Here is a 13,840-nt window from a genome sequence, read left to right as displayed (position 1 = left end):
TGAGGTTTCTATAGTTTCAAACCATACTAAGTACTTTGAAGCGTTCTGAGGTTTGGGCCAAAATTGATTCTTACCTAAAAATGTTTACGACCCTAAGGAGATGTTAAACTGATTCTTTGAGGAGTCTGTCTTTTTACTTACAGTTTTTTCTTAACCCACCTTTAGGTTGATGCAGCAGTCGGTGGAATCGGTTTGGAATATGGCATTTGACTTTATTCTTGACAATGTTCAGGTGGTTTTACAACAGACTTATGGAAGCACATTAAAAGTTACATAAATATTACCAGGGAGCCTGGTGCTCTCCACTAGCTGTGCCATAAGTGCTTGTGAGGTATTTGCAAAGTGCATGATAGTAATGCTCTGAGTTTTTATAATTTTAAATTTCTTTTTAAGCAAGTGTTTTGTACATTTCTTTTCAATAAGTGCCAAATTTGTCAGTATTGCATGTAAATAATTGTGTTCTTTTACTGTAGCATAGATTCTATTTACAAAATGTTTGTTTATAAAGTTTTATGGATTTTTACAGTGAAGTGTTTACAGTTGTTTAATAAAGAACTGTATGTATATTTTGTACAGGCTCCTTTTTGTGAATCCTTTAGGAAGCAAATCCTGAACTGTTTATTGTGTTTAAAGGCTGAGAAACCTACAAGCCGGACTGTTAGAGGCTCCATGCTAAGCTCTGAAATTCCCAAGAGGTCCCAGAATGGGATTCTACTTGTTCCGGGTAAAGCTTCTAAATAATCTTATCACTTTTGTCCCCAAGCATGAACACAGGAGCATGTTATGAAAACCTTCTTTACTTCTTCCAAGTGGAGGGATTTACATACTTTAAATTAGAACACACACATAATTAAATTTTTCTTGGGAAAATTATGTCCCACAGATGGCTTAGCGGTGGTGTCTCCACCTCTACCGTCCCTAGAGAAACTTCAGTAGTACTGAAGAGTGGTACAGATTTTCAAATGTATATAAAGTATTTTTCTATGCTATGTTAGCTATGCTGTAATACTTCAAAAATATAGTTCATAAATCTACGCCAGTGAACACTTTCTTTAAAACACACCCCACATTGACTTCAACACTGTGCTCTCTCTCTCTCAATAGTTACTAGAGATCTGTTAGAAGAATTAATTTCACACTAACAGATTTCTTATAATGGGGGAAGGAATAGATCTTCATGTGGACTTCCCACATGCTAAAATCCAGTAACTGATATGAACAAGTCAGTTTCTGCAACAACTTAGAAGCACTAAGCCCAAATAGTTCCCTACTTGATTGCCCCATCAGGAAATGTATGCATGGTAGAATTTTTATATCCATCTTGGTTCTAGTGTGTCCTAGAAAATCCTAATGTTAGCGTGTGTTGGTACACAAGGTAGTACACTGAGGCTGATGACTCACTCATGGAGAGAAGCTACGCTACCATGGAAGCCTAAGGGATGTCTGTTTTCTTTATTGGTAGTTCAGAATTGTGCTGATTACAGTGGACTCTCAGGACTATACAAGCAGTAAATAGCAGCCAGCTAGGCTTTACACCATGGTTTCACACAAAGCAGATAAAGAAATAGCAGAGTGCCTAAATTTCTATTTTAAAAAATTCCTAAGGGCATATGGCAGAAGAATGCTGGGGAAAAAAAAAATCACTGTGGGAAGGATATGCATAAATAAAGTATTTCTTACATCAAAAGAGTCCCAAGAATCACAAAATCTGCAGAAGCCTGGTTAATCAAATACTGCAGTACTGATTTAATCAGTATAAAATTGAAAGAGCTTTAGATCTGTAATAAAAATCCAAATTTGGGTTAGGGCAAACTTTAAAACAGCAGCCAGTAGAGAAGGATTGGGAAAGGAGTGGGCAGGTGAACAGGCACGTTGGAACTGTGGGGACATGTAATCGACCACTGTCAAACCAGTGTAAGTTTCTTGGTTTCTCATGGAAAACATTTTATACACCTATTTTTTTCCTTCCATACTTAAGTTCATCAGTGTCCAGATACATCCGTTCCATTTTTTTGTCTTGTTTTTTCTTGGTGGTATTATGACATAATATTTCATTTATTCCAATTCCTGCCCCATGTGGAAAAATTAGATGATTTCAAATACTTTCTTCAGCTCCACAATAAGCTGCCAATCACTCTTCTGCATCTCATCTCTGAACCAGTCTTTGAGGGCATCGATGGACTGCCGGCTGATCTGCAAGCCCGAGGCACAAACAGGGTCAACAACAGTGCAACCACCACATGCCAAAAAAAGCACGTGGCCCAAGGCTGACACCAGCTACTGCTCATTAAAAAGAAACCTTGGCCAAAATAACGAATGCCGTACCTGTCTGCCTTTCAGAGTAGTAAATCTCTGCAAGTCCTAGCAGGCACTCTAACTCTGTTAGGAGGCCCCTTCCTCAACACAGAGAAGGCCGCGTTATAGGTCATGCCCTGAAGAAGAATCCAGTCCTGCTGGACTGTAAAAGTTCAAACATCCAGCCCTGAGAGCTACTGTGCAAAGGTAACCAGAGAAGAGTTGACCCCCAATTTCTCTAAAATGGGCCACTTCTATGAAGACACTTACCTTACTGACAAGAATGTCTGTAGCTTCAAAATGTCTTCCATACATTTTGGGAGATTCACCAGGGATAGGTTCTATTTTGACACAGACTTCTTGCCCTTTTTTTGCAACATCCACTTGTTTATGGTTTATTTCAATACTCGTTACTATTCCAATGTCAACAAACTGTAAAATAAGAACTGCAATATAAGCAGAGGAATCATGCCAGTCACAGGCACTGCAACCTGGACAGCGAAAATAAAAACTGGAGCCAAAGAGCCAGTTTAAAAGCCTTGGCTCTGTGACCCTTCTTCATCCCTCATCACAGTGTGTTTCACTGGTAAAGTAGGGATGACCCCACCCACACCCCCTGTGCCCTTCACAAGATGACTGCTGTAACCAACTTGAAAAGTACCCTATCAATTCAATGTGGTTTACTATCTCTGCTCTACCCTTTCTTATGACAAGTGCCATAATAAGAACTGGCAGGCCTAAAACTTGAATCAGGAATGAGTTTGGAGTGCTCGGTATGGTGAGCAAAGGGATTATGTCAGAGCAGCAGCCAGGGATACATCTTGTGGGGCCAAGTGGGCCGAGGTTAGAGCCTTGGCATTTCATTCTGAGGATGAGAGCTGTGAGCAACCTGATCTCAGTTACAGTACAGGAGAAAACCACTCTGCTGCCTGCTTATGAAGGGACAGAGGAAAGTGAGAATGTGTGACCAAAGCCACAGAGGAGATAATCACTGCAAATAAATGTCCTTCCTCAGTCCACTGAACTGGTATAAAAGCAACAACTCCTAGAAGCAACAAGTCCTAGTGCTCAGATGACTTCTAGGTGCCATCTCCCACTAAAGGAACCAGGTCTGGGGCAGGGAAAATACTAGATGAGCCTAGAGCATCTCACTGCACCAGAAAGGAAGAAGATGCTCCAAGAGTTATGTGTCCAGGGCAGTCTGCAGTAGCTAGTGTGAATGGGCTCCCACTGACCAGAATGGACAAATGGGTATGGGGGGGTGGGGGGGATCTCAAAAATACTGGTAATGGATTAGAACATCAGATTTTTTAAAAAGCTAACCGAGTGTGTATGACATAATGAAAAGCTCAGGGGAGAGAGAGGTTCTTTACAGAAGTGTTGGTGGGGGGAATCACAGTTTTATAAACTTAGGCAAGGATTACCAATTATTAAATCTACAGGAATAAAAGTTGTTGAAACAGGATATTCACAAGTACTCAAAGTGCCCCCAGAGATTACTTAATAATCCAAAGGCAGAAAGACGTGGTTCTAATGGCTATCCTCAGCCAACAGCACCTTACTCAGTAAACGAAGGTGCTGCCACAGTAAGGAAGCCTGTGTGGTGAGGCTCGAGGCACACGGGAGCATCTTTGCATGCATATCTGTTCCAATTGTAACTTCCCTCTAACGAGGAAGAAACGGACAGATCCAAGTTGAGAAATGATCTGCAAAAGAACAGGGCTCTCCCCAAAGGATGTGGTGGCTGTTCCTATTGAGACTAAAACCCATAATAACCAAATGCAGTGCACCTTGAAGGAATCCTGGACCAGGTCAGCAGATGGCAGTATTAAAGACACTTGGGACAGAGCACCTGGGGGGCTCAGTCAAGTGTGTGATTCTTGATTTGGGCTCAGGCTGTGATCTCATGGTTCATGAGATTGAGCCCTGCGTTGAGCTCTGTGCTGATGGAAGGAGGCTGCTTGGGATTCTCTCTCCCTGCCTCGTGTGTGCATGCACATGCACTTTCTCTCTCAATAATGAAAAAAGGCCCTCAGGACAACTGGTGAAATGTGAATGAGGACTATAAATTATAGGACATTATTGAGTTAATGTTAATTTTTCTTAGGTATGATGCTAATTTAGGGAAAGGGAATGTGGGCATTCATTACTCTGTTCTTTATTTTCCCCTAGGCTTGAAACTTCAAAAAGTTTTCAAAAGGCCAGTAAGTTAAAGTACCTTGCAACTTTCTTTTGCTGAAGCACCGATACCTGGTGCTAAGAATTAACACTGATTAAGGAACACTCGTAGTTAAGGGATAAATCACAGAAGGTGACAAACTCTTCTGCTTGTTGTCACCACTCCTGGCCTCCCCATTTTACTGATTTTAAGAGACCACACTTGATTTGAAAGTACAACGAGAACTTACATTTTTGCTAGGGACGCACATGGGTGTCCCCTGTTTCACCTGACCTGCTTCCACAGTCACTCCCATCACTATTGGGTCTCGAGAATTAAAAATATACTGGGGGAGGATTTTCATCTTGCAGGGAAATACTGCTATGTGCCTAAAAGGAGGAGGAAAAAAAAAAACACTAAATTTTGAAGCAGACAAAAATCACTTAAACCTAAAAATATGAATATGAGGCTTCCCCTGTCAGATAAAAGCACTTCCAGGTGGTGCCAGAAAAGCAGGAAGGATGCTGCAGAATGACCTTGGTGGTGTCCACAATGGTCCAGTCTCCGGTCCTGGGTGCATCATCCCCTCGCCATCCCCTTCCCCTCCTTCCCTCTGTGCTGTCACTTCCCAAGTCTTGAAGAAGCTGCATCACAGGAGCATGCGAAGTCTCTGCCCCAAAATTTAGATGGAGCTGAGAACCTCAACAGGACCCACGGTCAGGCACACAGGCAGTTGGCTCTGGGGACCACACAGGCATCAAACCAGCCACCTTCTCTCTACCATGTTCCCAAATCAGGTGACCCAAAGGCCACTTACTGAGCATGAGCTTCAAGTCTTTCACAGTGTCTAGTAGTTTTCTTAACCAAAGTCTTTTCACTTGTGGTTTCATGATTTCAAGGGAGCATATCCCAGTCTAAATCCCAATACTCACCTGGCAGTTCACTTTAAATATGTACCCCAAATTGAGCCATTCTCAGGTCTTGCCTGGAATACTGGGAGCCTGATAAAACTCCTTGCTGCCTCCCTAAAATCCTCCAAGGGGCCTGCTGAGTCCCACAACTTCTCTGACCTCATCTCCTACTGTTCTCTGCCAGATTCGATGTGGCTGCCTCCCAGTGCTGTCCTTCTGCCTGGACAACTCCTTGTGTGTCTGGGAGGCTCAAGTCATTCCCTTCAGATCTCTGCTTGAACAAGAGACCCTATGGAGGGAAGCTGTCCCCAACCACACTGCTTGTCACACTGCTCTTCTTCCTGATTTAGGCCTTCCCTGCTCTGTTCTGCTTTTCAGCACTTCACCCTACTTCTCGTGAGTTCATGGCTGTCTCTCTGTGGTGCAAGAGGAGGGAACCCGGTCAAGGTTACTGCTGCCTCCTCAATCACCTGCAGCAAAGCCACCTATACCAGGCAAGCTGTGAGGTCTGCTGGAGGAACAAGCTCTCTTCCCATGGAACACCTCACCTTATTTCATTTCCTCACCTCCCACGTTCTAATTTTGTTCCTTCCTTCCCATGTAATCCCAGATAAGGAACTCCAGCAAGATAATTTTAGCAACTGCTAATCAATAATGAGACCCAGACCTGCCAATTTAAAAATTAAAAAATAAAAGGCTACACAGAGGATTGTTAACACTGCTGGAATGCCTCAGATGGGCATTTATGGTTTATAACACATCATTTCAGGATGCTGCCTCTTCCAGATGAGCAAATGCCATGCTTCCACTGTCCACACACCTTCCCGGTACAGGTATCCCCTACATTTTGAAAGGCCACATGACACCACTTTGCTTTTATAAAGACCTATGTTAGTACCTGCTTTCCCTAACCAAAAGAGGAGGATTTGTGCTTTTATGAAAAAAGGCGAAAAGGAAAAATGTTTAGCATTTGTTTTGCAGTGAACCGTTAAAGAGGCGGTGGGCACCCCAGAGTGGCCCCACCAAACTTCTTCCCAAGAACCACACTCAGCATCTCAGTATCATGCTGCCAGGGCTGTGAGCAAGGTCTGTGAGCATCTGGGCTTCATTTCGATTTTATCTGTTATCAAGATGTGTCCTAAGGTATCAGAAGGGAGTGCTCAAAAAATTTTCCATATAAATTAACAGTAATTACTTTTTCACTATATGCCAATTCGGCTTACAGAAGGTTTCACAGGAATGCTCTACTTTCAGATAGTGGGAGAAACCTGTATTTGGCAATTCGAAGACCCAAAATAAGTAAAATCACGAACTTACTTAAATTCTTCTTGTTTCTGTTTCTTGTAGTCTTGTCTATATTTCGTAAAGGCATCAAATAAATGATAAATAATTTCTGCACTAAAAATTCTAACTCCTAAACTATCAGCCATTTCTTGTGCATCCCGTTCAATTCTCACATCAAAGGCCAAAATCACTGCATACCTGAAAGGTTCAAACACATTAAAGATCATTCGATTAAACACAGAATATGTCAGGTAGGACAGGTTGAAGAAAATAGGTAATATTAAAGCCTTCACAGCAGGAGAGAAATTACTTACTGAGGATCATGTTCCAACATCACTGAAGCCTTCATGACATCTTTTTTATGGACTGGACCAATATTAATTCCTGCATACTGTACAAAGGGAGTTTCTGAGCTTAATGGCCTGTGTCAGGTAAAGGAAATAGCACTACAAACCATGACTACCACGGACTCCCGTGGAGTCAGGTAGGATTACTTACGGGCACTTCTGATGTTTTCAGAAATTCAAGTAGAGCTTCCAAAGATCCCAGTGTAGAGGCCTGGACATAGACTCCTTTTTCTTCCAACTTGATAGCATTTAGCGTCTGCTTCAACTCATGGATCAACTCATCCTTGAAAAGAAATTAGATTTGACAAGGTTGTAAATATATCTCTATCATCAGCAGCTTACAGTAAGGCTGTGTTTCTCTTTTTAATTAAATATTTACCTGAAAACATAAAAGCAAGCCTAAGAAAAAGTAACGCATAGCAGAACCTGTACTGGAATGGAGGAGATTCAGGGCCCATATCTGAAATGTGTCCCATACATCTGTCTTTAGATTACTAATGTTGAAATCTATTTAACCTCTGCTGTACTTGGCAAATAAGGTAGATGGGTGAGCTGAATGAAATGAGAATCTTTTCAAAGTTAAAAAGCATTACATAAATGTAATGTGTTGTGCTAGCCTAAAGGGTCTGCTTGACTGCCTTAAGTCTTAACTGAAATACCCTAACCTCAGCACCCTTTTCCTCAGTCACTGCTCCTTTAGGGATGAAGACATTCTCCCCAGAAATAACTACAACAGCTATGTTCATGCCATAGTTGGGACTGGCCAAAGAGGAATGTGTGCCCTGTTCTCACTGGCTCTAAGGTGGCCACTTCCTTGACAGTGGTGAACTGGTGCTGCCTGAAGAATAACAGTGGTCTCAGCGTAGTAGATGAGCCGTGTGCTCGGAACAGTGCCATCTTCTCTCTGGCAAGCGAGTACATAAACTCAAAGTTTGACTCTGTGTAACTATGCTAGACTCCAGTGGACATCTGCTCCTACAGATAGGCAAATTTTAAAATGACTTCAAGATTATCTTGAGTTCTGTCTGCATATTCTGGTATCTAAAGTTTGTTTATTTTTGAGAGAGCGTGTGGGAGGGGCAGAGAGAGAAAGTGCCAAGCAGGCTCTGCACTGTCAGCGTGGAGCCCAACGCAGGGCTCAAACCCGTGAACTGCGAGATCATGACTTGAGCCGGAATCCAGAGCTGGATGCTCAACTGACTGAGCCACCCAGGCACCCCTGCATATTCTGATCTTAAAAAACATGAACAGCTTCTAGCTTTTGTTTCATTTTTTATTTAAATAAAATGTGTACCTTAAAATTCTAGTCTATATAATATTAATGTTCATTCACAGGGCTGTGTAAACTGAAGTAATCTAAAAGCATCAACTGTTTGCTATGAGCCACCAAGTAAGGCTTCACAAAGACAAAGGTGCCCACTTCATTCATCATTACCAGCATGTGCCCTACTGACACACCAGCAGAACTCAAATAACTTTGGAGGTTTAAAAAAGTAATTTACTTTAAGAACCGGGATTTCATCTTCTTTATAAGCCACCAGGAGGGGTAAGCCAGCCAATGTCTTCTCCAGGTCTTTTCCAAGAATCTTTACCCCCTGAGCTGCTTCTACTTCTTTATGCTTTTCATACTGGTTCTACAAAGACCAAAATATTTGTTACCACATTTATTTGAAAGTGGTTAATAGTAGAAGATGATGTGAGAGACAGTATTTTCATGACATTGGGATAGGGAAATTTTTCTTAAACATAAAAAGCAATAAACAAACATTTGTTTCATAAGATTCCACAGAAAAGGTAAAAAGACAAGTCACAGAGTAGAAGATGGTACAATACATACAAGCCACTAACAGACTAGTATCCTGACTACATAGACAAATCCCATGACTCTGTAATAAAGACAGACAATGCTGGAACACAGGGACATTTCACAAAGGAGTGAATTTAAATGGCTAATAAACATACAAAATAATAGCCAACCATATTTCAATCAGGCAAGTACCAAATGAAACAACAATGAGCTACCAGACGGGAAAAAATTTTAAACTCTGACAGCATCAAAGAGCTGACAAGACGTGACATAACGAAAATTCTAATATACTGCAGTTGAAAGTATAACTTGTTAGACTTACTGTGGACAACAATATGGCCTTATCCAGTAAAACTGGAGCTAAGTGTAAGTGAGGACTCAGCAATTCACTCCTAGGCATACACCCTGGAGAAACTTGCACAACTACACCAAGAGATAATACAAGAATATTCGTAGGAATGACACTGCTAGTAATAATAGAAGTTTTAAAACTGGAGATAGCCTACACTTTCCATCAACAGAAGAACAGATAAACCATAATATATTCATTCAGTAGAATACTACACAACAACAAAAATCAACAATAGCTATATGCAACAACATGGATAAATCTTAAAAGTATTTTTTGACCAAAAGAAGCCAGATACAAAGGAATGGAAAAGGACTCCACATATATAAAGTCCATACAGATTTTTGAGAACCCCACACTCACGTATTGTTTAAAAAGGATATTAATTACTATCATGGAAATGGAAGCAGTTAACTTTTAGGAATGTGGGGGACTGGGGGGAGGGGTGGGGAGAGGGGAGGGACTAACATCAGTAAGAAGCACACAGGCTTCCGGGATATCAGCAATGTTCTGATTCTTTACCTGTTTGCTTCCTAAAAATTGGTTAAACTTGTCTTCTATGCTTATGGAATTTTGTGTATTAATGTTTTGTTTCATAATAAAAAATGTTAGTAAGAGACTACTTAGCAGTGTAGAACCAAAATAATACACTTCAGTTTTCATGGAAAGCTTAGGTGGTAAATAAAAACTTGCACACATCTCCACTCTGTCAGATGATCCTGTATGCGGGATTCAAAATAAGACAAGGAGCGAGAGCATATTAAGCCAACCAACTCTCGAAGTCAAGAAAGGACCTCAGCAGAACTTATACACAATGTACACATCCCCGTGTGTCAACACTTGCCACCCAGGCTTACCTTCACCCGTAATTCCTTCATAGGAGGAGGTAATAGGAGGCCTCGAATCTGAGTTACAATGGGCCCTTCTACTCCAGGAACGATAATTGTATCTCCTTCCTTCAAACGCCCATTGATCAGTATCACATCTATGGTGGTGCCCATTCCTGGGAGAGCCTTAACCTAAGAGACATAATCGCAAAGGGAGTGAAATATATGCTGCACTATATTGACTGAATCTAAGAGTAGGAAACATCCCCATCCAAGGCCTCCATGTTAAAAACAAAAGGGAAAATAAACTGAAAAGCTGATCATTACCTCCATAACCTGTGCTCTTAGCTCCTCACAATGTGCAAGTCTCTTGCTCAACATGGTCTGAGTTAACTCGACAAGAAGGTAGATCAAACTTCCCATGCCATCACCAGTATGTGCAGAGGTAGGTACCAAGGACACAAAAGTACGGGGATCCTTGTTCTCATAAAACAAAGCTGCATTCAAACCCTAGAGACAGAAAAAGCAAAATCATTCCAAAAGGCCAAACTGGAAGAAGTATCCAGAACAGCATGACTGACTAGCTAATAGATAAGCAAATGACTCATCTTTCTGAAACTCCTCAAAAACACTCCAGATCATGTATAACCTGTAGGTATTAGTTGTATCACAGAAAAGTAGTGGCTTTCCCAGTCAACTTTATTTTTAAAATTTAAACATTCAGACTTTACAAAGACAGATCTTTGAAATATCAGCTTTCTAACTTAAAAAGGGATAAGGGAAAAGAATGGAGATCATTACTTGCCATTGATAGGGGAACAGAACCAGTATGAAAATGCTAGCTTTATTATAAGGACAATATAACAAAAGGAAAAATATTCTATAATACAGGCTCTTCACTAAGAAGGGAAAGTTTTCTTACCTGCTGTGCAAATTCTACAATAATAGCCTTTGCTCGCTCCTCAAATTCATCTTTTGTGTTCTTTTTCTGCTTCTTTAAAGTAGCAGCCACATCAGAGTCAGGGCTCTTTTTCCAATCATACAACCTATCAATCTGGACAAAAATTTTTCATAAGAAACATCCTGAAAACATTCAGATTGCTAAGGAACTTAATTAAGTTCCTAAATTAAAGTTCCTAAAAACTCCTAGTATATATTATACATATTCAGAAGAGTGTGAATTACTCAAATATTTTATTATACCAAAAAGCCCATACAACCTGCTTAACTGCAATCCCTTAATTTACTTTCATTTTTAAATTTCTTGTAATGTTTATTTATTTTTGAGAGAGAGAGAACATGAGTGGAGGAGGGGCAGAAAGCGAGAGGGAGACACAGAATCTGAAGCAGGCTCCAGGCTCGGAGCTGTCAACACAGCTCGAATATGGAGCTCAAACTCACAGACTGCGAGATCATAACCTGAGCTGAAGTCAGATGCTTAACTGACTGAGCCACGCAGGTGCCCCTAACTGCAGCCCTTCTTCAATTAGAAACTTCTGAGGTAACAAGCTGCCCATGAGCCTCCAAACCAGTTCATGAGAGGCTGTCATTTGTTTGCAAAAGATGAGATCCTAGAATTATCCTGACACTATTAGCATATGTTGCTGGAATTCCAAAATGGTTTTGTTTAGTAAATAAAAATAAGAAATATAGCAAATATCATCACCAGGAAAATTACAGCAAAAAAAAAAAAAAAAAAATAGTAATAATTGCATCCTATTTCAGAGAACAGTCCATTTTAATTGTTTTATTGCTCACATTAGATTTACTCTGTTAAATAAATCATGTATTTTCTTTCACTTTTCAAAAGTGTGATAAATGGGTACAGACAGGAAAACTAATTAGTAGGAAAAAGAAACGAGCAAAATCCATTTCCTAAGTCTAGGGTTACAATATAAAGAAGCTTCCTCAATCTGAATGCTACAAAGGAGAAACATTAGTAAGTAGAAACAGATCCAGAAATGACAAAGTTGATATAATTAGCATACGAGATCCTTAAAACAATTATTATAAAATATGTGACTTTAAAGAAAAAATATGAAGAGCTTTAAAAAACACATAATATGAAATAAAAATTTACTAGAGAAGCTTAACAGTAAATTACATATTACAAAAGAAAAGACTGAAGGCCTTGAAGATATAGCAATAAAAACTCCCAGCTGAAGCAAAGAAAAAAGAATGAAAGAAAACCTTAGTCACTCATGAAAAATCTCTGAATAACCTAATTTTTGTAAACAGATGAAGACTATAAATCCACAGATCTAAGAAAATCATTACAAAATCTCACTGATGAACCTTTAAAAGGAAAGTTCTTAAAAACAATCACAGAAAAGGATATATTATATACAAGGAAACGAAGGACTATTAGAGATAAAAGCCATAAAGCAGTAATGATGAAGGAAAAAAATATTTTTTAAACCTGGAATTCCATATTCAGAAAATTATTTGATCTAAATAATAAAAGCATAAAATATGTAAGCAGTGCTTGTAACAGTGAGCTAAACTTACCCTCAAATATTTCTATTAGATAAGAAAAAATATCTGAAATCAACAATCTAAGATTCCACCTTAAGAAGTTAGAAAGGAAGAGGACAGGAAAATCAAAGCAGAAAGAAGCAAATGATAACATTAACACTGGAAATCAATGAGATATAAAATAAAACAATAGAGAATATCAATAGAATAAAGAGCTGGTTCTCTGAAATACAAATTTCTATACTGATAAAAGACAAATAAAAAACCTAAATAACCTGTACCTGTTTAAGAGATTCTATGCAGATATGGCTTCCTAGTGAATTCCATCAAACATTTAAAAAGATTCTATCATTTCTATACAAACTCTTTCAGATCATAAAGGAGGAAATACCTTTCAACTCATCCTACAAAGCCAACATTACGCTAATATCGAAACCAGACAAAAGACAGTAAAGCAAAACTATAAAGCAAAGTCACTCATGAATACAGACACAAAAATCATCAACAAAAACTTATCAAATCAAATCAGGCAATACATGAAAAAGATAATGCATCATGACCAAGTAAGTGGGGTTTATTCTAGTAATGCAAGGCTGGTTTAACATTTAAAAATCCAAAAGTAATCAACAAATAGTGAACAACTAAACATGCACATGTTAAAAAAAACAACTTAGACACAATACAGGCCTTCCACTCTTCACAAAAATTAACTCAGAATAATCACAGACCAAAATGTAATACATAAAACTCTAAAACTTCTGGAAGATAAAACTGGAGAAAATGTGATGACCTTGGCTATGGTGAGGACTATTTAGACACCACAACCAAAGGCATAATCCATGAAAGAAAGAATATGATAAGCTAAACTTTGTTAAAATGATAAGTTTCTGTGAAAATGAGTCTAGGGAATCAAACAAGAAGCCAGACTGGGAGAAAACATTTGCCGAAGACCCATCTGATAAACAACCTATATCCAAAATACAGAAAGAACTCTTAAAACTCAAAAATAAGAATATAAAGAATCCAATTTAACAATGGGCGAAAGAATATGACAACTCAGAGATGGCAAATAAGCATATGAAGAGATGTTCCACATCTTATGGAAACACAAATTAAAACAACAACGAGATACCACTACATACCTACTAGAATGACTAAAATCCAAAATTCAACATCAAATGTTGGTAAAGATGTAGCAACCCTCATTCACTGCTGGCGGGATAGCAAACCGTTACAGCTACTTGGCCAGTTTGTTCCAAAACTTAAAACTCTTACCATAACAATCCACCATCACACTCTTTGATATTCACCCAGAGAACCAGAAAACATATGTTTATACACAAAACCTTCACAAAGAGGTTCATGGCAGCTTTTATTCCTAACTGCA

The 13,840-nt window shown here is 39.3% G+C and overlaps 2 protein-coding genes across 12 annotated transcripts in view; one reads left to right on the top strand and one right to left on the bottom strand.

The window, feature by feature from the left end:
* REV1 (REV1 DNA directed polymerase) overlaps nucleotides 1–566 on the top strand; it is a 93,082-nt gene extending 92,516 nt beyond the window's left edge. For all 10 annotated transcript variants that reach the window (XM_060645404.3, XM_060645385.3, XM_078444390.2 and 7 more), the window contains one exon: nucleotides 166–566. In XM_060645404.3, the coding sequence (XP_060501387.2) occupies nucleotides 166–277 (112 nt within the window). In that variant the 3' untranslated portion in view covers nucleotides 278–566. The remainder of the gene's footprint in view (nucleotides 1–165) is intronic.
* A 213-nt stretch (nucleotides 567–779) lies between these two features.
* The window catches only part of EIF5B (eukaryotic translation initiation factor 5B), a 90,611-nt gene continuing 77,550 nt past the window's right edge, over nucleotides 780–13,840 (bottom strand). For both annotated transcript variants that reach the window (XM_060645313.2, XM_060645322.3), the window contains 10 exons: nucleotides 10,901–11,032; nucleotides 10,306–10,488; nucleotides 10,009–10,170; nucleotides 8,498–8,629; nucleotides 7,147–7,278; nucleotides 6,963–7,039; nucleotides 6,682–6,846; nucleotides 4,704–4,842; nucleotides 2,566–2,727; nucleotides 780–2,193 (listed from right to left, as the gene is read on the bottom strand). In XM_060645313.2, coding sequence (XP_060501296.1) covers nucleotides 2,086–2,193; nucleotides 2,566–2,727; nucleotides 4,704–4,842; nucleotides 6,682–6,846; nucleotides 6,963–7,039; nucleotides 7,147–7,278; nucleotides 8,498–8,629; nucleotides 10,009–10,170; nucleotides 10,306–10,488; nucleotides 10,901–11,032 — 1,392 coding nt within the window. In that variant the 3' untranslated portion in view covers nucleotides 780–2,085. The remainder of the gene's footprint in view (nucleotides 2,194–2,565; nucleotides 2,728–4,703; nucleotides 4,843–6,681; nucleotides 6,847–6,962; nucleotides 7,040–7,146; nucleotides 7,279–8,497; nucleotides 8,630–10,008; nucleotides 10,171–10,305; nucleotides 10,489–10,900; nucleotides 11,033–13,840) is intronic.

The sequence above is a fragment of the Panthera onca genome, chromosome A3 (assembly GCF_046562875.1).
Source record: "Panthera onca isolate mPanOnc1 chromosome A3, mPanOnc1 haplotype 2, whole genome shotgun sequence".
Taxonomy (NCBI): Eukaryota; Metazoa; Chordata; class Mammalia; order Carnivora; family Felidae; genus Panthera; species Panthera onca.
This window is presented reverse-complemented; position numbering and strand designations above follow the sequence as displayed.